Source organism: Nyctibius grandis, chromosome 4 (assembly GCF_013368605.1).
Source record: "Nyctibius grandis isolate bNycGra1 chromosome 4, bNycGra1.pri, whole genome shotgun sequence".
NCBI classification, from domain to species: Eukaryota; Metazoa; Chordata; class Aves; order Nyctibiiformes; family Nyctibiidae; genus Nyctibius; species Nyctibius grandis.
The window spans coordinates 18,053,617-18,074,767 of NC_090661.1; the positions used below are offsets into that span (position 1 = coordinate 18,053,617).

The following is a 21,151-nucleotide window of genomic DNA, read 5'->3' on the forward strand; positions in this document are numbered from 1 at the left end:
GATGAGCCTTTCTGCACAAGGGGTGGCTGTACGTAGGAAGATGGCAACTGGAGTGGAGAAGGAGCAGAAGAGACAAATGCCACCCCAAGGACAGAGAAGTTGCACCAGAGCAGGGGTGCACAGCCTGTATATCGCATCAGTCTGTCCTTGAGGACAGCTCAGCTCAGACACACTGCTGTCAGCTCCTGTTATGTGAAGCTAAGTGACAACCGCAAGGAGGCACTTATTTTAAGAGGAAATAATTATTTACATCAATTTTATTGAGGGACAAGTTTGCCCTTCCCAAACGGCTGGCAGTCATGATTGTTTGGGGTCTGTCAACAGTTCAGGGTTTGTCGATGCTAATGGCTCTGGAGCAAGATTTCACTGGAAAGGAAACTGCTTGTACAGCAGAAAAGCACATGCATGCACAAGCACAGAAGAAGAGATCATATTTTCCAAACTGTCTGGCAAGGGCTTGATAAAAGACATTGCACATACTGTCTATTTAGCTGCAGCAAGCAACAGATATCTAGAGCTGGGAGGGAGGCTTCTTGGTAATGCAGAATCAATCCCTAGCAAAGGATCTATTTTCAAAATGAGCATATAAGCAAAAGAACCGAAGACCTCCAGCTGATGCAAACTGGCACAGCTTTGTGGCAGACGGTGGGATGGTGCTGAGGTACACTAGCAAAAGCCTTTGGGCCTACACGGCTGTGCAATAGCAAGAGAAATCCAAATAAACTGAGCTCCAAATAAACCGAGTCTTGCACATCTTAGACCAGTTGCTCCCAGGTGGCTCGAAGTTTTTAGACCACTGGGTGCGAGTCACCAATAAAGCTAATATAGTAATCCACTGACTGCCACTTCCATTCATTAATAAACCCAGCTGGGTTTGCTCATGTTTTCCTCTTTACCCATATATGCCCTGGACAGTTATCAGACTCACTAGGTTGGTATGAAACACCACTGCTCTTTTGAGATAGGGTGAACCCAAGTAGCTCCTGGGTTTAACACTCACCCCATGTGGCTCAAGGTGGAGCTATCAGCATTAGCTCTGCTGCCAGCCCCAGCAGCCCATCCCGGAGTGACTTGTTTAAAGCAGCAAATAACAGAAGATATTTCATCCTGCCTCGCTGCAAATTCTCCCACAGAGGATGGGGGCTGCCAGCCTCCCTGCTCAGGCATTGCACAAGCAGCGGTGGAGCCCCCAGAAAGCCCCTGCAGACCTGCTCATGAGAAAGACAACTCCGAGTGCCGAAACCTGGGATTAAGACACTCCATCGGCTGCCTCACACATCTGGTGTGTGTTAGGAGGGATACACTGGCAAGGAAAACACACACAGGCTCCAAGCAGAGCTGGTTAACTCATTTGTGACCGAGCCTCTGTGGAGCACCCAGACAGGCTGAGGACTGCCAGGCACTTGGCCAAGCTTCAGGAGAGCTCAGTTCAAATCTCAGCAGTTGCCTGTGTTTCCCAGGTGATGTTGGGAAATCAGGGAGAAATTCAGGTGCCTAAACATAGGTGTCAGGTGCCACTGAGGATGCCTTGGGTTACCCAAGACACCTGCCAAGGCCTGGCAGATGTCACATGGGTCCAATAGGAAACCACCTCTTCTGGGTATCTAATCCATAGTGGGCGAGTCCTACGGTTAGGGCATCTCTTCCCCTTCCTAAACATCTCAACCTCAGCTGTCTGGCCTTGCAGTAGAGATAACCTGTTCTCTCTGCCCTGAGGCAGTAAGCCATTGGAATAGCCATAGAACATCCACCGCAGTGACACCCTGACCTTGGTTGGGCACTGTAGGTGCTGCTCTAGTACCGATCATACTGCAGTCATGCCATACAGGACAGCTGCCTTCCCAGCATGCGCAACACCTCCTAGGATGTGTTTTTGACCCATATACCAGACGACCGTGATCCAGAGCACAACCTGGGATAAGAGGCCCCTGAGCCCCTATCACACAAATACACCCCTGTGTCGTTCTTCCATTGATGTACATCCTCAAGGTTTCTCGTTATGAAGGGCTTGAGGAGAACAGAGCCACCCCATGAGAACCCATTCCTCATGCATTTGGCTTCAAAGGATGCCAAAGCACCTCCTCAGTGAGCCCAAAGACTCAGCCTGATGAGGAGCTTGTTGGACTCATATTAAGGGAACAGGAACTGCAGCTACAGGAGGTCAAAGCTCCTTTGCAAGCTGAGCATTGCCTTGGGCAGAGCAGAGCCTTCCCTCACCTGCGCCAGGCAAGCTGGCACTGTCCTTCCCAGACAGGTTCGTGTAGCTGGACTGTACTGGGAGGGCTGCGCATGGAGGATGAAGTGAGAGCAACAAATCCTTGTGGATGTTTCTTCTGAGCACCTGAGGATCACAGCAGGTTTGCACTGTCAGGCAGAGCCAGATTATAGTCCCAGCAGCCTGGTAGCTACCAAACTCCCCTGGAGCCTGGGCAACAACTTTCTTTGGGCCAGGACTCCCACTTCCCCAAAGAAAAAGCTGTTCCTGACAAAACGTGGCACTGACGAGGACTCTGACCACCTTCCAGCCAGGTGGTCTGCCCAGATGCAAGTCAGTGTCCTGATGGAATCAGCAGCCAGGCTGGACGAGTGCCTGGCTGGGAACAAGCCCAGCTCTGAGGAGAGCACCAAGGAGCTCCCTCAGCCACGGTGCAGACCCCGCAGCTGGGCATGTGGGTCATGAGGGCGATGAATGCGAAGGGGGGATGCAGGCAGAGCACCGGCCAGGGCTAGGTTAGTGGGGTCAGTGAGGGTCAGAGCAGAGGAGCCCAGGATCCCCAGGGCACACCGAGGTTAACCACCTCACTGCTGTGGAGCCAGCAGTGATACCTTCTACCCTTCCAGTTATTGCTGGAAAAAGGGCTTTCGGATTTTGGGAAAGGCCTGAAACCCCCCGAAGCAGCACACCGTACAAAACCCACATGTCCAGGAAAGATGCCCAGACCAGGGGGGTTGGAAGAAACTCTCTCTTTCCTTCTTCCTTCCCAAACCATTTCTCCACACCCCTTGCACACCTCTAGGCTTATCTCAGCCATGCCCATGAAGCAACACTTGTCGTGTTTCAGCTGCAGCAAACCTGGGAAGCCCATGCAGCTTAACCCCCATGGGCAGCACAGCTGCAAACAGACCCTGAGTTGTCCCCACTCTCCATCGTGGAGAGGGGATGAACAGGACACCACCCTGTCCCAAAGTGCCATCATATCCCCTGGCAGCAGCTCTCCCCTGAGGACATTTCCACCCTGGGGGATGCCCACCTGCTCCATGAAAGCAATAAACCCTGCCATGCCCCAAAACTCTGCCTGGACATCTCCGCTTTCCTCATTGCTGCAGATTTATCGGTGCTGTCAGACAAATCAGGCTGAGCAGAGCTTGCCCCCTCATGGGGCATGGCCAGGGGATGCCTGGGCCCCCCACAACCAGAGGGGTTGGGTGCCCCAGAGGTGCAGGCTGGGCTGTGGCTGTGCCTCTGCCCCCCTTCCTCCAGAGGAGCAGGAGCTCCAGCACCACCTCACCCCACCAATGCTGGTCTGGCAAAACCTCCTCTTAGCAGGCCCCAGGATGGTCCCTGGGACAGCCAGCCCAGCCTTTCTCACAGCCAGGTCTCTCCAAAATCCAGGGCCAAAGGGATTCCCACAGGCTTCAGATCCAGACCTCACCCCAAGAGTTTTAAAACAGACAGCCCACCAGCCAGCAGAGAGTCTTCTGGGGTTTAAAAGAAGTAAAATTCAAATAACGGCTGCTGGGTAATCCCCTGCTTTAACACATGCCTCCAAACCCACAGCTTTACATTGCAAAATAAGCTCTAAGGCAAGGCAAGGCAAGTCATGTTTTTTTTCACAAGGAGAAAGGGGCAGTGAAGGCACCTGATACCTCCCTATAATTAGAGACAGTTCTTTAACCCTAATGCCACTGCCAGGGCACCTATATCCAATTTGGAAATGCTAAAGTATTGCCCAGCCTCATTAAATTATCCATCTGGGCCTCCCTTGTTCGTTTTCCTACTATTTTTCCACCTTAATGGGCCCAGCTGGGTCAAACTGTGACCAGTTACTCCTGAGCAGGGATCAGCCGTCCCTCCATCCCTCCCCCAAGAAATCCGGTGTGCTGAGGGGTCCAAAGACTCTCCACGTATCAGTTTTCCCAGACAACCTCCTTCCAACCACGGGTATACTTAGCAACAGCAGTCACCCTAGCAAGGGCCCTCGAGACTCCTCTAAAGATCTGGAGAATTCAGGACAGCTGGGGATAGACATGGCAAAGAAAAGCCTGGGGCTCGATAGCACAGCAGAGCCTCTCCCCAGGCAGTGACCATACATGGGCTGCCAAGGCCTCCCTGCATCTTATGGGGTGGGAAGCCCCAGAAGGAAGGAGATGGGGAATCTGGGAGAAACCAGTCTCTCATCTCAGACCCCATAGGTGAGAGAAACCTGCCTTGTGAGCCATGCTTCTGCTCAGGTGCAAATATCCTGCAGAGCACAGCCCAAGCCACAGGGAAGTGCACAGCCATGGGTGCAGCAACTAAGGTCAGGCGCTGCCTGAAGCCTCCAGAGCTCTATGGAGAGTGCTCTGAATAACAGACTCAATACATACTGGGTTATTTAGCCCTGGTGTAAGGCAGGCTTCCCCCACACTTTGGGCTCCCAGCCTCCCACTGTCAAGGCAGGAGGGTTGGCTCCTTCATCCTACACTGTGTTGGCCCATCAGGGCAGGTCAACCCAAGCAGACACCTCCCCAGAGCCCACCCCAGCTTCTCACTTCTTTTGGAAAGGCTTCACATCAGGCTTACACCGCAGTGGTTTCCTATATAGCGATTCCAGTTCATGAAAGAGAGCATAACACCAGTTTGGTTTAGGTGGTGTTACACTGGTGTCAGCAAGACTTTGCCATCATGTCCTCATTTGTATGGGGAAACAGAGTAAGCTATGTCCAAATTAGGATTTCTAGGACATTTTCTAATGCCAGCTCCTCTTCTATACACACCAGGCGCAGTTAAATAGATAAGGTTCATCATTTAAGCAAACCCAGCACATTTCTCTCCCAATATCTCCTCGCTGTGCTTTTACACCAGGGAAGCCTTGGGATTTACTTGCCCGGCAGCTCCATCACAAGACTCAGTGCTCACATCTCCTGCATGTCTTAAGCTGTCTTAGGAACACTGTCCTGACTCCATCCATACACAGTCAGCTTGAAAGGAGCTTTGTCCTCAAGGAGAAGAGATCAGAGAGCTGAGCTAGCCACAGGGTGAGAAAAGGTAGCCCCAAACAGCAAGCAAACACTTCCTCCCTCCATTTTGGGAGTGGAAATCACCAGAGCCTAGCAAGCATTTAAATAGCGCAACTAAAAGCAGGAGAAGTTTAGAGCTGCACATGAAACTATTACACAAGTTGGGAGGGAAAGTAATTATCTGTATTTAAAAAACAAAAAGGAAGTTACTTTTGCTCGCTACTTCTTTTCCATCAAGTTTCACATTTCATTAAAATTCTAAAATGCAGCTAGGGAGGAAGGGTTGTGCCACCCTGCCATCCGTATTCACATACACATTTTATAAACAAGTTTCTAAAGGCTGTAAGGGTTGGAGTGGTACAGAACAGACCCCTCCAGACAGCTTCTTATTTAGCTGAAACTCCAGCAGGAAACAGAGAAGGGAACAGGCAGACCCTGCCTCACCAGCAGCCTCCGCTGCACTGATGTACCTGCGCCCGCTGCAGCAAAAGGGGGAGCAGGAAGTCTCAATTACCTTGGGTCGGCCCCAGCATCTGCTCCTTGCTCCTGCATGCCAGGCTAGAGCGATGCTGGGAATCCCATAGACCACGCTGAGAAACCCCCGTGCTCCTCCAGCAGCCAAGGCTTCCCCTTTGTTTCAGCAAAGAGTCATGCATGAAGCCCTCCAGTGCCTTTTGAAGCTTGCAGTCAAGTCTTCAGCCAAGGCTAATTGCTGTCAGGTGTCAGCCAAAACACTTACTGCAATCATTAGTGACAGGAGATGACACACCTTTCTCCTCTCATTGTCAAGGGTTTTGTTTTTCTTTCCCTATTGACATTAACTGCGATGGCTTTCAGAAGCCTTGGGGAGAAATGCTAAGGCAAGCTTTGAAGCTGGAGGTGAAAAATCAGGCAACCCCCAAAGCTCCCTGGATGCTCAGCCTGAATCCAGTCCAAATCTGAGTACTTCTGGGTGACATACCTCAGCTGAGCTTATCTCTGTCTGCCTCCACCACAGAGAGATATGGTCTCTGCTACTGGTCTGTCTCCATTTAACCCCCATGGAAAGCTGTCCGTATTGGAGCAAACAGACTCCAGATTTTACAGTCTCTTCTGATAAAACAAGAAAACAGAGCAGAGGCACAGGGAGATGTATAACCTTACAGCAACTAGCTGAAAACATTGCCAGGTTAATTCGGTTAGAGGCATAGGGGACACAACAAGAAATCAGATGTGCCCAGCGATTGCTGCAAGGAGAGGAGGCAGCTGATCTCCACCCACTGATCTTAAAGATGGGGCTGATTTCAACTGTGGAGCAGGTCCAGGTTGCCAGACCCCTTGCTGAGCTTGTCTGCTGCTGGAGCTGTGGTTCCCCACTCGATCAGACCCCCTTCCAAATGCTTTGAAGTTCAAAGGAGATGAGACCTTGAGGAAGTCTAAAAGTCTCCCCCTCACTGGAGGAGCTTGTCAAAAACCTGCCAGAGCATCTAACCCATTTCAGCCTCATGGGTCGTCACCATTTTGGCCACCCATCCTCCTTTCCCACCATCACCCCTCCCAGTTTCCCAGCCTCCCAGTTTTGTGGGACTGGAAGGCAGCCGTGGCGTTGGGGTACTCAGTCCCCAGGCCTCACCTCTCGCTCTCCCCAGGGGATTCATCTCCCACTCGGTTGACACCTTCCGCGCCCTCCTGGCACCCCTCCGAGTCTGACATCTTTTCCCCTGGCCGGCACGGCGCCCCACGGACAGCTCCGGTGCAAGGGTGCTGCCGCCGCTTCGCTTTTCCTGTGCTCGGCAGAAGTGAGCTGTGCCGGAAACCTCATGGGCTGAGGGCTTGGGGGGATGGGAGAGGGGCAGAGGAGAGGCAAATCTGGGGTTTTGTTTTTTATTTTTTTTGAACCATTGGGACTATTTTAAGGTTTTACCTCTGCCAGCAGCTCAAAATCAGAAAGTGCTGGGCTAACCCAAAGGGAAAGCGGGGGGCACGGACATCCCCACCATAGCAGGGAGAGTGGTGACCTACCACTCCCCCAGCTGCCCATCCTGCTTTGGGGACAGCCACCATCTCTAAACCACAGCACACTACAGTGCACCAGGTACCAGAGTGCTGCCACAGGAGCTGCTGAGATTGTCCTGACTTCAAAGGACAAAGGGTCTGCTTTTGCCCTGCAGCTGTTGCCCCTCACCTCCCTTCCCAGCTCTGCTCCTTCCCCACTGCTTCCCACTGTTGCCACCGTGGGTGGAGGTTCTGCAACACCTCCTGGGGCTTGGACTTTTATCTCTTTGTCCCTTTGCCACCAGTGAAGGACATGAGCAGGAGCGGGTGGTGCAGCCTGGTGGGAGGATGTCAGCAGAGCATGGTGGCACGGCCTCACCCTTTCCTCCCTGCAACAAGGGGGATGAGCATCCGCAGCTTCAGGACGGGACCAACAGTAGAAAGGTCCCCCATCCCCATCCCCACAGCACAGCCCCCGCCAAAGTCTCCCCATCCCCACCAGGACCCCCACGGCAGCAGCAGACCCTCCTGGCACCATGGCACAGGGTTGGGGTCCAGCCCCCCGGGCAGGTGACACTCGCCTCTCTCCACCAAAAGCTTTATTACACTGCTGCTGCCAGGATGCAGCTCTTCACAAAACCAGAGAGAAACGGCACCCAGTCCGTGCCCTTGAGCCCGGGGGGATGGCGGGGACAGGAGGGAGCGGAGGATGGGTGTGGAAAGGCAGGTGCTTAGGACTCTCCAGCCTCGAACATCTTCTTCCTGCCCTCCATGCCGGACTTCTCCTCAATGTTCTTCCTCCAGTCACCAACATCACGGAGGTCCTTCTCCTGGGGGAGGGATGGGTGTGTGGGTGTGGGTGGTGCTCCCCAGGGTGAGAATCCACCTGGGTAGGGCCCTTCACCCATCCACCCATGGAAAACCCTGTGTCACCTAGGGGAACCCAGTTCCACCCATGCTGTACATCTTTTTGGGCTGCACCCTCGTTTTTCAACATCGTGGGTGCCAGAGGAGGAAATATTGAGCACGATGAACGTCATGGAGAAAGGCTCATCCTCCACCCTGTCTATCACACAGGGAGGCGTGAGCCCCCAAAAATGCAGACCAACTCCTGTATGGGCTCAGGGGAGAGGGAAGGAGTACCTTCTCGGTGTCCTCCTTCTTGACTTGCTTCAGGTTGGCTCGGAGGTCCATGCAGACCTTGTGCTTGGAGCCCAGCAGAGCCCGCAGCATCGCATCGGCGGACATGCGCACCCTGCGGAGGGGTGGCCTCTTGAACTTGCCCCGCAGGTCAAAGAGCTTCTGGCTCAAGTCTTCCAGCTATGGGGGGACAAAACAAGGCGGGGGGGTTGTGCAGAGAGAGAGTGGGGCATGGGTTTCATGAGATGGACCAAAGCGGCACAGGGAGGCACGAAGGATGGGCTGGAGACTCCCCTGAGGGATGGCTCCAGTGGAAACTCACCTCCTTGTTAGTCTTCTGTAGCTTCACCTCCGTGTCATACCTCTCCTCATCCACTGACTCTATCTTGGCATGAAGCTTTTTGCACAGTTCCTAAGAGGAAAAGCAGAGACAGGTGTTGACTGCTAGGACCCACACGTGTGATTCCTCCCTCCTGACGGCTCTGGCTCTGAAAGATTGGGTCAATACCAGATGGCAAAGGGTAGCTCACAGGCCAGCTCCTGGTCTCCGTGCTACTGGCTTCACGCAAATGCTGCCTCAACGCATGGTTAGAAATGCAGCTTTCCTGCCAGCCAGACCCTTTTTTTTTTTCAGAGAGACTCTAGCTCTCTCTCAAGCCAATTCCACACCCAGCCAGCTCCAGGGCACCCACAGGTGAGAAGGGGATCAAGATGGGAAAGACAATCTAGATCCACCAGGCTGACTGCTGGAGCCAAATCCTTTCTGCTCCAGCATAGTGAAAGAGTTAAAGAAGTCTTTACCTGAAGTTCCTGCATGGATCCTGGGAGCGACAGAGGAGGGCAATGCTCCGCCAGGTAGTTTTGCTTTTCCACTTCTTTAGCAGCTGCTTCTTTTTCTATTTCAGTGACAGCAAGCTGGAGCATAGCACTCTGGAAGGCAGCAGTAGGATGGTCAGCATGGAGTGGAGGCGAGGGAGGAGGGCAGGGGGGTTGGCAAGGGAGGGAGAGCCCTGATGGAGAGGCAGCTTGGGGAGCTCCCCATCAATACCAGTGTCTCCAAGCATGGAATACTGGTGGGGACCCAGTAAGGGGTGAGGAAGGGTGTGGGGGTCCCCCACATTGTGCATCATGGCCTCTTCCAGGAGGGAGAGTGCTGAGAGCTGGCTGGCTCAGGGTGGGAGATGGGATGGTTGGGACACACCTTGCCCAGCCCCATCAGTGCCACGTACCTTCAGGTGCTGCCGACGGGCAGTGGCTGCCCTCCTTTTTTTCTGCAAGTGGGCAGAAAGAGAGAAAAGCAGGTTATAAGGTGTCCATTCCCCTTTCCGTTCCCCTTCCCCGTACAACCCCACAGTGGGCCAAGGACCTGCAGCCATGCCAGTGAGTTGTCTCCAGCCAGAACGTACAGCTTGACACACAGTTGGTCCCCAAACCAGTGGCACTCAAAGAAGAGGCTCCCCTCTGAACCCAGCTTTGCCAACCTCAGGTAGCTAAAACCTACAAAGTGCCTCAGGAAAAGATCATGAGGGTGACAAACTTGAAGATGTACATATAAAATATAACTTCAGACTTGGCTTATTGGGACTTTTAGCTTTTTCTCTAATTTCCTCTTCATTCAGACATGTGTTTTCCCTTGCACTCAAATGCCCTGATGCCCCGGGCACTTGGGAGCTGTGGGATGTCTTTCTGCATGGTCCCTGGCACACACAGCAAAAAGGATGGCCAGGATGGTGAAAACATGAAGGCTGTGTAATTTCTGGAGCTGAAAGACCCAGCGCAGGTGACGCTGAAGGTGATCCTGTAAGAAACAGCAACCCCTTTCGCAACTCTTGCCCAGCCTGGCAGTTACGGTATTTCGATGTGCTGCATTAGGGCACCTGGGAGGCAGCTCCAGGGCGTGGGGGGGTTCATCACAGCAGAGGACAGACACAACCATGGGGTCTGCAGGCCTGGAGGCTGCTCTGGCTGGGAGAGGTGGAGAGCCATGAGGCTGTGGCTGCAAGATACAAACTATCTCCCTCTTCCCTGAGATGCCAGGTGAGCCTGGAAGACCAAGCCTGCCCTTCTGTACCCGGGATGTGCTGGAACAGCAGCAACAGGTCTTCTATTTATAAAAGAAGCTACAACCTTGATGTGCCGCTGCATTGCAACTGTTTCCTCACCATTTTGCCCAGAAGACCGAGCAAGGCTGAGTGTGGCTGGGGCAAGGGAAGTGCACCCTGACATCTGATGTGCTGTGGTGGGGGAGTAAGAAAGGAGCGTTTGGGTGTGTGTCTGTGCTGCACAGAGGAGGAAGTAGATAAGGATCTGCAGAGCGAAATGTAACAAAATCTGACTTGTTTTGCATATGCAAATGGTGCTAAGGCCCTCCTGATAGGGTTGAAGTGCTCTGCAGCAGAAAGGCATCCAGCTCAGAGATGCAGCACACCATTAACCAGCAGGAATTTTGCTTTATGAATCTGGCCATGAGCCACAAGAGAGCGGATCTTTTGAGCACTGTTAGCGCAGGGCTTATTCTCTGTCTGAAAACTGGTACCTTAGCAAAGAGTGCCCTCCCAGCCTTCCCTGGGGCACTGGGTTTGATGGGGAATCAAGGCACCTGTTGGACATCAGCACCATATTGTGGAGTTTCTATGTGTCCCTGAAATCCTATTTTTTCTTGGTGAGGACAAGCTTCAGCTTGTGGTGTTTTGGACATATGGGGAAGTGTCAAGCAGAGATGAAGGATGAAGCAACTTGCTAAGAGGAGATACGGAGTGACAAAGCCATGCACAACTCTCCTACACCTTCCCTTGTGTTTTGTCCAGCCCCACTCTGGCTCTGCCAAAAGCCAGGGAGAACTTGGTAAGAATGCAACCTCCACCCTGCTCATGCTGCCCTGGATCCAGGGCTCACCCAATCACCTTTGAAAAGCAATTTGGCAGTGCTCTGTGGGGCACTGGGGCACTCGGTAGGGCTAGATATGGGGAAGGACGAAAGCATGCTCAGCCAAGGGCTGGGTCATGGATGGGTGATGGAGGAGAGGCAGCTCTGGACCACCACCTTCCCAGCACCATCTCGTGGCCAGCTGAGGAAACAGGAAAGGAGGGAAAAAAGCATCTAACTCCAAGCTAGGAGGCAGAAAAGACCTTTAAAAGGCATTTTTCTTCTACTTCCCATCTTTACCAGAAGGAGTCAGCAAGAAAGCCTTGCCATGAACCATTCTTCCCCTCACACACACCCAGCCGATTCTTTTCCTAAGGGGGAAGAGTGAAGCCAGGATGGATGCCATGAGCATTGCTAAAGGAAAAACCCCAGCAAGACACACTTACCTCTTCACTGTTCAGGATGAGCAGATGGACAAGGAAGGGAAGGAAAAGAAAAGGGAGAAAAATGCAGTTAGCATCCTAATCAGAAACAAACAGAGGAATCTTAAGAAGCATAAAAAGTTGTCGGTTGAACAAAAGCTTTTAAATGCCAACAACATATTAGAGACAGAAAAATGGGAACTTACTCAGACATCTTCCTTTAGATGGTTGTAAGCCTGCAACGAAAATCAAGGGAAAAAAAGGTTCACAATCATTCATGCTGGTGGTGGCTTTCTTTAGAAACAAAGCAAGATTCCTCTAGAAAAAAAAAAAAGAGGAACAGGTTTGCTTTTATTTCCCAACTTCTCCAAATTTTCATCGTATGGGGAACCAGGCTGCAGTTTGTGGACAAGAGCCAAACACATGCCTACTCACAGCCACACAAACCTCAGCATCAGGGGACTTCTGGCCCAGCACCATTTGGTCACAAAGAGAGATTTGTGACAGTAATTCCTGCAGGCATGTTTCTTGTTTGACCCCCAGGAAACCATTTTATGCAGTGAAGGAAGAAGAGGAAAAAGCTATTTTCAGTTTACTGCTTCACTTTGCCATGCAGTCTTGCCTCACTTCATGAACAAGAAATATCCCAAAGCCTGCGGGAGGGTTGGGACACCCTGGGAACGGAGCCAGGCAGCGACCCCAGGTGACAAGGAAGGTCTTCAGAGGATGCTGCTGCCAGTATATGCATCCATTGCGTGGAGCAGGGGAGCCTGATGCAACAACCTCAGCACAGATGATGTAAAACGGGGTTGAAAGTTGTTGTTGGATCGGTAAAGGCACAAAGAGTTTCTCCAGGCAATTCCTTGCATTTCCTTTAAGTGGGAATTTTACAGGTACAACACAGGATATTAGGGAAAAGATGGAAGAGCACCTTTGTTTTGCTGTAAATTATTTCCCTATAAATAGAATTTTACATTTCTAGCAGAGCACTATCTCCTGCTCATATCTCCTAATGGAAGGATGCAGGAGTGTCAACCAAGCCCAGCCTAAGCTAGAACTTTGCAGAGCAGGGAAGCCCCCAAAACACAGCCATCCGCAGACCTGGGAGGCTCTGCCAGGAGGTGAAGTGTTAACAGGGGCTCATGCCCAAGAGAGGAGGCACAGCTTGTGGGGCCAAGGAAACTTTATCCTGGAAAATGTGCAGGCCCATCACATTATTGCGGGGGAAGGAAAGTGCTTCTAAAAATGGACAGGGAGCTGCAGAAGGAGCTGCAGCTGTCTCCTCGGACGGCAGCTTTTCCCCGGTGCCAGCCCCGTGACTCGAGAGGTCGGGGCGATGCGAAGCAAAAGCCACCGCAGGTGGCTGAGCTACAGCTGAGGGACAGGGTGGCTGAGGAACGCCAGCTATTTTTACTTGCGTCCCTGCCCCGCGCCCGTACACGCCCACTTCAGCGGCAGCAATGCTGTGAGTGCTGAGGAGGCAAGGGGACGATGCCAGGCTGCGGCTCGCTGCCTGTAACGTGGGCTTTAAATCACCTCTTCTTGCAGGGGCACACTGTACATTTGGATGTCATCCCTGTCTGAGGGTGTTTTTTTGGGGAGGGAGCCGCTGCAAAGACCAGGTTGGGTGTAAGTAGGGAGCATCGCCGAGTTACTGCAGCCAAGGGTCCTGCACCCCATGGCCCTGGGGAGGTCAGCGTTAGGGAGCCTGTGGCTCTGCTTGCCCTTGCCACTCAAGCCGGAGAGCAAAACCAACCAAGGGAGGGGAAGGCATGAAACCAAGAGAAAAAAGGTCGCTGGAAAAGACAGAGGGAGACTTTCTGATGCACAGACCCTCTCCCGCAGGCAAAGCATGGAGAAAGTTTTATTAGCACCCTCGTTTCTCCCAGCAGCGCACCCCACCCTAAAACTCAGGTGAGTGTATCTGCTCCCCCATCACCCCCTAAGAGCAAGCTGGGTCAGTAAGAGACATGCAAAACGGCTCACCCAAGGCTGGAGGAGAAAACCAGAGAGTGCTGCTGGCCGGACAGGACGGACTGGCGAGCCGCAGACAGCTGGCTCAGTAAGGAGGTATAAAAGGGCTTCTCGGGTGGCTCAGCAGAAAATCCACCTTCTCTTTAAGGGCATGGAGACCTTCTCAGACCAATGATGTGCAAGAGTCCCTTGTGCACCTCCCTTGGCTGGGGCAGGCCAGGCAGGCAGCCCCGGAGGAGAGGGCAGCCACAAGGGACTGAGGGGTGGGGAGGGGGAGGACATCTTCTACCCGTAGGGTGGTGAAGCAGAGCCACCCTGGAGGAGCTGGGGAGGTGCTCTTCCTTGGGAGTGCCGAGGAGGGAGCCTTCCTTCCCCTCTTCCTCCCATCAACCTGCAACACTAGATATGGCTTCAAGGTTGTGGGGAGCCCGGGCTCCATGCACACAGCCATCCATCTGCAAGGCCTCTAGTAAAATTTCCTGTTGGAGACACAGAGTGACTTATCCATGGACAAGGGCATAGCTCCGTTCACTTCCAAGGGCTTGGGAGCAGCTCTGACCTTCAGGAATAAAGAGGGGAAAGAGCCTTCACCCCCCAGTCCACCGCCAATAGCATACGCAAGAGCAATCCCTGAGCAAGCCATCCATCGCTTGCATGCTCTTGTAACCTCACTTACCACACGGGAAGCATTTGCAGCTCTTCCCCGTGTGTAATATTTCAACACAACTAAGGTTTTTTAAAAAACAAACCTGTCGAGCCGTTGCTGGCAGCCCCAAAGCTCACTGCAGTACAGGGGCTGGGGAGAGGCAGCAGAGCAGGGGCAGCAGCCCCACGCTACCAGCAAGAAAGGTAACCCCCCACGTCTGCTGTGGGAAGCCCCAGATCCATACCTCCGTGGGTCCGAGAGAGAGGCAGGTGGAAATCTAGCTGGAAATATTCACCAGCCCCAGTCACAGCATGTGTAGTGCGTGTGTGTAGGGGATCCCATGGAGACAGGAGCCCAAACAGCTCCTGCCCTCCTCCCCCAGCCCAGGCGCTCCCTCCCTTTCAGCCGGGGATTTTTAGGCTGATTCAGACATGGCCCTGACAGTATTTTCCAGGCACCTCTCAGAGGTTATATAGACAGCAGTAAATCCGCTGCTGCAGGCTTCCTGTTTCACCACCTTTAGCATCGTGCAAGCAACACTGCAGATGCCAGTGAAGGAAGAGCAAGTCCTTGAGACAGGGCTGGTGTCTTGCAGGGGTCTGCCCCCATAGCAAGTGGAGGAGAGAGAAACCCCTAGTGTGGGCAAGGCTGGGTCCACTCAGGATTTGTCCCTCTGAAACATAAAGAGCTAGATGGTTTGGGTAGCAAACATCTCAGTGTCAATGTGTGCTGGCCTGTAGATCTGAGCTACCCCCTTGCAAATCCACCATGAGACTCCTGGAAATGCACAGCGAAGGTGCAGTTCAACAGAGGTTTTGGCTGGTTTTGCCCTCATCTGGGCTCCCACGCGACAGCTGCGGGTCAGCACCTAGTGAAGGAGACGGGCTTGGGAAGAACTGTAATGAGGATCAGCCTGACCCAACCCTCCTCCTCACTCACCTCCTGCACATCCACGTCCCCTAATGGAGACAGGGGTCTGCAGCTCCAGGCAGACCCAGTAAACATGGAGGATAAACTCCAGCAGCTTTTGCCCCTCAGGAGCATCCATCACTGCAGCCACTGAGGAATACTCATTGGTAGAGGCATCCCTGCACCCAGCACCCACCTCCCATCTGGACTTCAGCAAAAAACAGTTTGGCGGGAGGAAAGTCTGCTTGTCCCAGCTAAAGCCAGTTTCTCAGAAAATGAAAAAACAGAGACCAAAGCAAGCACACTTGCAGACAGACAGCAGCCACCCTCCACAGCCAACAGCAGAAATCACCCATTCAGGGACAGCTTAGCTGCTTCACTTCTCCTCTCAGTGCCAACTCCATAAGCCATGGCTGACTCTAGAGTTAAACCAACACTTTATTATACTTTCCAAAGTCTCTACAGCCATTTTCTTTAGCTCCCTACGCAGCTACGCACATTCCAGCCACTGCCGGCCCACTGGTCCTCCAAAGAGCAGCTCAGGTCTTGATGGAGGGATCAAAACTGGGAGGGTTATCCATTCAAAAATTCCTCACACCAAGGAGTTTCCTTCAGCCTGTGAAACAAAGGCTTTCTGAACCTCCTGGAGTTCAAGCATGCAGCACAGCAAAAGAGATTTGCTCTGAGTCCAAGGTTTTGGTTATCACCTTGTGATAGGGAAGTGTTGGCCTGAAATAGTTGAATAAAGAAGTTCAAAGAAGGAAGTCCCATGAGCAAAATTTTGGCTAAAACAGATGTGTTTGTAGGATACGGAAGGAGTGGAGGGTGAGATGTGGTAATAGGATGAGCGGAAGGTCAAGCCTCCAAGTCTGCTTGAGGCTTTCCCTGGAGCTGCCTTGCACAGAGGTGAAGGTGTAGGGCAGCTCTCCCAAAAAAGGAAAGAGGCCCCAGACCTAGAATGTCATGAGGAAGAAACCCAGTGAGGACCAGGAAGAACAGAAAACAAAAACATCCCAAAGTAGGAGCTATGGTGAACACTAAGACAGACAGAGGTTTCCAAAGGCAGTAGTGTGTTTGAGTGACGAATGAACAATTTCCTTGCAGAAAAACTCAAGGGAGACATAAGGAAGCTCCAGGCAAGTCTTTCAGAGAGGTGCTCAGCTCTGTGAATATGGAGTGGACACACCATTCACACTTGGGTACCCTTCCTGTGGAGCAGATGACCTTGTTCCCTTCCCTTGTTCCCCTCCACTCATGCTAGAGGAATGCACCATGAGTATGGCCCACCATTCCCAGAGCACTTTCACCATCCTGTGAGGCCAGACAGAGGGAAGACCTGGCATGTACAGGAGGTTCTGCCCTACACTTTAGAGAGACTCAGGTGTGGCACTTCTAGGCCAGGCCCCTCCAGGGAACCACCACATGATGGAAGGACTAGGCTGACTGATCCATGCAAGCCATCCTTCATGGCCATCTCCTACACCCTTACACCTTGCCACCTCTTCAATATCCTACAAGCATCAAGTGGACAGGCACTATGGAACGACATGACACCAGACAACACTATGTCTTATTTCCAAGGATGACACTGTTAGCAAAAAAACTAAGCCTTCTGCTCAGCAGCAATTGGTAAAAGCTCACGCAGGACTGCTGAGCAAACCAGTGTCTGACTTGACTTTGCTTTCCCAAAATCACATCAGACCAAAGCAAAGCACATGGCTCCCATCCTGCCCAGAACACTCCCTTCTCCCTCCATTGTATCCCTAAAAGAGCTCCCCACACTCTACTTCTGCTGACAACAGCCTCTAGGAACTGCTACAAAGGAAGGCTATCACCTTTGCATCTTGTGCCAGTGCTGTCCTTCATACCCCACAGCTACAGTCACCTCATTTACCCATGAGGTGGAGTTAAGGCTTTTGGCTTTTCCTCTTCAGGGCTGCTGCCAAACACCACAGCCACCCTGTCTGTTTAGCTCCATGCCATCTTCCTTGACAGGGAGTGCTTCAGGCACATGATGTTGATGCCCCCAGGCTGCAGGGACATCTCCAAACCCACCAGCACATCCTGATGACAGTCCTGGATGTTCAGCGGGTATCGTGCCCTCACAAACTCATAGGCTGTCAGCAGCCTCATGCTGTGCTTGACCATTAGGTACTGAATGACTCAAGTAGGACCTAGAGAGTAACCATCCTTGCAGTGGATGAGGACACGCTTCCCTTTCTTCAGCAAGGCTTCGATGCAGTCATTGATGTCCTGGAAGCAGGGCTGCCCCATTTTGTGATGATCCCCATGGAGTGGAGCCTGGATGTCAACCTTGAGGTGTGACCAGCTGTGCCTGAAACCTCCCCGTCGGCATGTGCAGGGAATGATGCTCAGGCTGCGGTCACTAGGCAGGCTGCTCATGTCGATAATGCTGTCAATGCTGTTGGTGCACAGCGCCTGCCCACTGTAGGCGGCATTGAGGTTCCCCAGGTAGATGCAGTCAGATATCTGAGTGATGATGGGTTCTGTGAAGGGAAAACATTCAGGCTGTCCTGATTTCGGACTGGTGGGCTCCTCAGAATGCAGGTTCTTCTTCCAGCTCCCCCTGAGGGATTTCTTGGAGCTGGCATGGGGCAGGGGCCTGGAATCAGGCTTGGAGCCCCATGATGGCAGCAAGAAGACGGGGAAGTATCTGGAGAGCTTGGCCTTGGAAGGGGAGTCTGCTGGACAAGGCAGGGGAGGAGTAGGGGTGGAACTGGATCTGAGAGCACAAGAATGGGATGCCCGTGCCAGGGATCCTATGCTGTGGGCTGCCCCTCCTCTCTCAGCCTCTTCCATTTGCAAAAAAAGGGAAAGGACTGGTGAGACTGCACAAACTCAGCTCTCCAGCTGCATGAGCAAGGAGGCACAAGCTGGCAGCTGGCTTTGCCCATGGCAGCACTTGGAGACACTAGAGGCCCTGAAGACCTTGCACATCACCAGCCCGAATACCCAGCCATCCTGTTTGCCTGGGACAGGGACAAACATGACATAAAGGCTCACCTGGACCTGTAGACTGCTCTGCCAGTCCTGGGGTGCCAACTTGCTGGAGCAGTTGTCCCCTCCTGCTAATGGCACTAAGCACAGTGACTGGTGTGTCCTGCCAGGCTGCGCAGCTATGGACACCACATCCCCACCCTTCTCTTCATGCACTTCTCTTTTACTCATCACCAAGCTTGGACAAGAGCCTGCAGGAACAGAACAACTCCATATGTACATGCACAACTACTCACACGCAGGTACTCTCAATAGAAACACTGGCCTTGATGAGAAAAAAGGCATTTTAATGATCCCTTCCACTCCAGAGGGACACTCTTCAGTGTGGGCTGCTGGAGGGGTTTGCAACTCATTGCAAGCTGGAGCTAGGAGGAAGTACGGCGTTTCAAACTGAAAACACGAAGGGATGAAGAGCAGCTGCAGGGAGATGGCAAATAACAGAAAACCCCTCTGGATAAAGCCCCTTCTGACCACGGTAGCACCCAGGGGCTTCAGCCTCCAGCGATGGAGAGGCTGTGTTCATAGCCAGGATTAGGATCACTTGGTTCCCAGCTCAGCCCCAGGTGCAGATCTCACTCCTCGCAGGAGCTTTTCCCACTTCCACCTAGGAAACTTGGACCAGAAGGTGCCTTAGACCCTGCCACAGCCCAGCTCTTTCTCCACGGACCCAGGCTGAGTTGGCAGGCCCTCTGGAAAGCCAACAGCCAAGATCTCTGCCCAACGGGGGTTGGTGCCCAGGCCTCCAGCAGCTGAGGTGAACCCTCCAGCATTCCCACCAAGCCTGCCCCTGGATAGTATTACCACAGTGACCTGACACCTGATCACAATCCTCTGTGTGTTTGCGTGTCCTCAAACCCTGCTAAAGACCAGGGCATGACCCAGAACATGTCTGGAGAACAGGCTGAGACCTCTGTGTGCTCAAATGAGTATGGTTGCAACATGTCTTTGCTCTCAAAAGGTCTTTCAGGCTCTCTGTGCCAAAACAAAGCAGCGGTGAGAACATCATGTTAGTAAAAATAAAAGTGGCCATAGAGCTCAAAAAAAAAAAAGAGCAATAAAGCACAAAGCTCTTCTCTCCCCAAGGTCAGTGACTGCCCTACAAATCAGTGGCCACGTAAGGAATGATTCTCCAGAAATTATACATTTCAAGCCCACTGTCTTTTTGCAAGTGCTGTGTGACCCCAGACACTACATTTTATAAAAAAGCTGGGAGCTGCAAAGACCCTCAGCAGCCTCACCTACCTGCACAACACTGAGAGCGAGCCATGAGAGAAGACAGCTGCAAGGCGATTGGCCTCTGGAAGGTCTTCTGGAGGTGCTTCGCAATAAGGCCTGGGAAGGCAGAGGATGAGCTCAGACTAGGAGAGGGCTGAGCCAGGGAAGTTCAACACCCAATGCCATCGAGCACCTTCCAACACCATCCCCCATGCTGCTTACTTCAGGGTATATCTGAGACAAGAGTTTTCCCCTATGGAGCCAGACCCGAGTTTAACACATACCCAAAAGTCAGGGGTGGTATGGGTTGAGTGCAACCAAAGCAGAGAGACGTTCAGGGGATTTTGTTTCTGGCCTTTGCAGATGTGAACTTGTCTTTGTCACATCCAGAGTAAAGTTTCCCACCAGCTTTTTATAACACCAAGGCCAAGTGTTTTAATTGGGCTCTCTTAACTGACGACCTTCATGCCAAAATTCAGGCTCCTGTGTCAAAACTGCTCTGACTTTTATGTAAGTTAAGAGGAAAATTATCTCCATCCAGGGCAAACCCAGATGCTGACTGGGCAAAAGCCTCCACCTGAGCCAGCCACCTCCTTCACCAGCAATGAGGAGAACAGGCTCTTCCAAGGGTGCAATTCTTCTCATCCTAAATGAACGATGAATGATTCACAACTCAACGTGCCCGTTTCCCACAGAGGGCTTGTTGCCCCCAGATAATGGCTCAGATGAGGACAGCTGCAATGTCATAAACCTCCATGTTTATGAGCAGGGTGATGAAACACTTGCTTGCAAAACTACCATCTTCCTAAACACTGCTCACAGCACTTAAGATATGAGATGGTGTGTTTGCAGGTCAAGACCTCATTTCAGCTGGGTTGAACTCCTATTCTTAATTTACTTTGTGCTTGTTTCTGCTCAAATTGAACTGCAATAAGTGCCCACAGGGGTTTCATCACCTTTGTGTGAAGTTAGCAAGGCTGGTTGAGAAATTCCCATCTTGCTGACATGCAACAAGTCATCACAGATGGGCATCCACTCACCTGTAACGCCGATCTTCTTTGGGGGGCATCTTTTGCCCGGCAGTGTGACAGCGATGAAATCCTTGCGCTGCTTCTCCCCCGGCTCCATCCTGCCGAGACTTTAAATATGGAGAAATGGGAGGTTTAGGTTTTTTAGGTCTGCCCACAAACTTCAAATGGAAGGAGCCATCAGGGAGCATCTCTGTGCACCCTTTATCAGTCCTGTTCCTCAGACAGGACTGTTTGGGGCAGGAGGCTGCTACCCCAAGGGGAAACCCTCCTTCCTTCCTGTCCACAGCAGTGAAAGGTGCACGGGGATGTAAAGCGGTCCTAAAAATGCCTCTGTGTCACCAGACTGATCCAGAAGCAAAACAAGCCCAGACTCGGGCAGGGACAGTCCCAGATGTGAGAGCCCCACCAGCAGTCAGGGCAGGGGCAAGGGGGCAGAGAAAAGATGTAGGGGCAGGGGAAAGGGGGAAGGAAAAGGGAGGCAGGAGAAAGGGGGGAAAGGGTAGGAAAAGGGGGATAGGGAAAGGAGTAGAGATAAGGGTAGGGACAGGGGCAGGGCTCCTTGCCTCTCTCGGAGAAACTGAAAATCCCATCCACAGCAGACTCGGCCCGGGTAGAGGAGGCAGCAATCCCCCCGAAAGGCCGCAGCGCACCATCCTGAGCCCCCCTCTCCCCCCTGCTCCCAGCTTCAGCCCAAAGCCCCCCTCCCCTCCCCTGCGCCTCCCCCAGAGAACCCAGCA

At 52.5% G+C, this 21,151-nt stretch overlaps 2 protein-coding genes and 1 long non-coding RNA gene across 4 annotated transcripts in view; all 3 read right to left on the bottom strand.

Moving 5' to 3' along the window:
* Window positions 1-7,774, bottom strand: part of LSP1 (lymphocyte specific protein 1) — a 52,783-nt gene extending 45,009 nt beyond the window's left edge. The window contains exon 1 of one of the 2 annotated variants that reach the window (XM_068399963.1): window positions 6,833-7,774. In XM_068399963.1, the coding sequence (XP_068256064.1) occupies window positions 6,833-6,912 (80 nt within the window). In that variant the 5' untranslated portion in view covers window positions 6,913-7,774. Of the gene's footprint in view, window positions 1-5,734 lie in introns of both variants that reach the window. The other variant, XM_068399965.1, reaches the window with a different exon arrangement.
* A 22-nt stretch (window positions 7,775-7,796) lies between these two features.
* On the bottom strand, window positions 7,797-9,725 carry TNNI2 (troponin I2, fast skeletal type). The gene is made up of 5 exons (XM_068399966.1): window positions 9,564-9,725; window positions 9,136-9,264; window positions 8,657-8,746; window positions 8,338-8,514; window positions 7,797-8,024 (listed from the first exon to the last, which is right to left on the bottom strand). The coding sequence occupies exons 1-5, from the start codon at window positions 9,708-9,710 to the stop codon at window positions 7,926-7,928; spliced, it is 642 nt and encodes a 213-aa protein (XP_068256067.1). The 5' UTR covers window positions 9,711-9,725; the 3' UTR covers window positions 7,797-7,925.
* Window positions 9,726-11,822: 2,097 nt separating this feature from the next.
* Window positions 11,823-13,875, bottom strand: LOC137662655 (uncharacterized). Its single transcript, XR_011048039.1, has 2 exons — window positions 13,608-13,875; window positions 11,823-11,857 (listed from the first exon to the last, which is right to left on the bottom strand). It is a non-coding gene; the product is annotated as an uncharacterized lncRNA (long non-coding RNA).
* Between the last annotated feature and the right edge of the window lie 7,276 nt (window positions 13,876-21,151).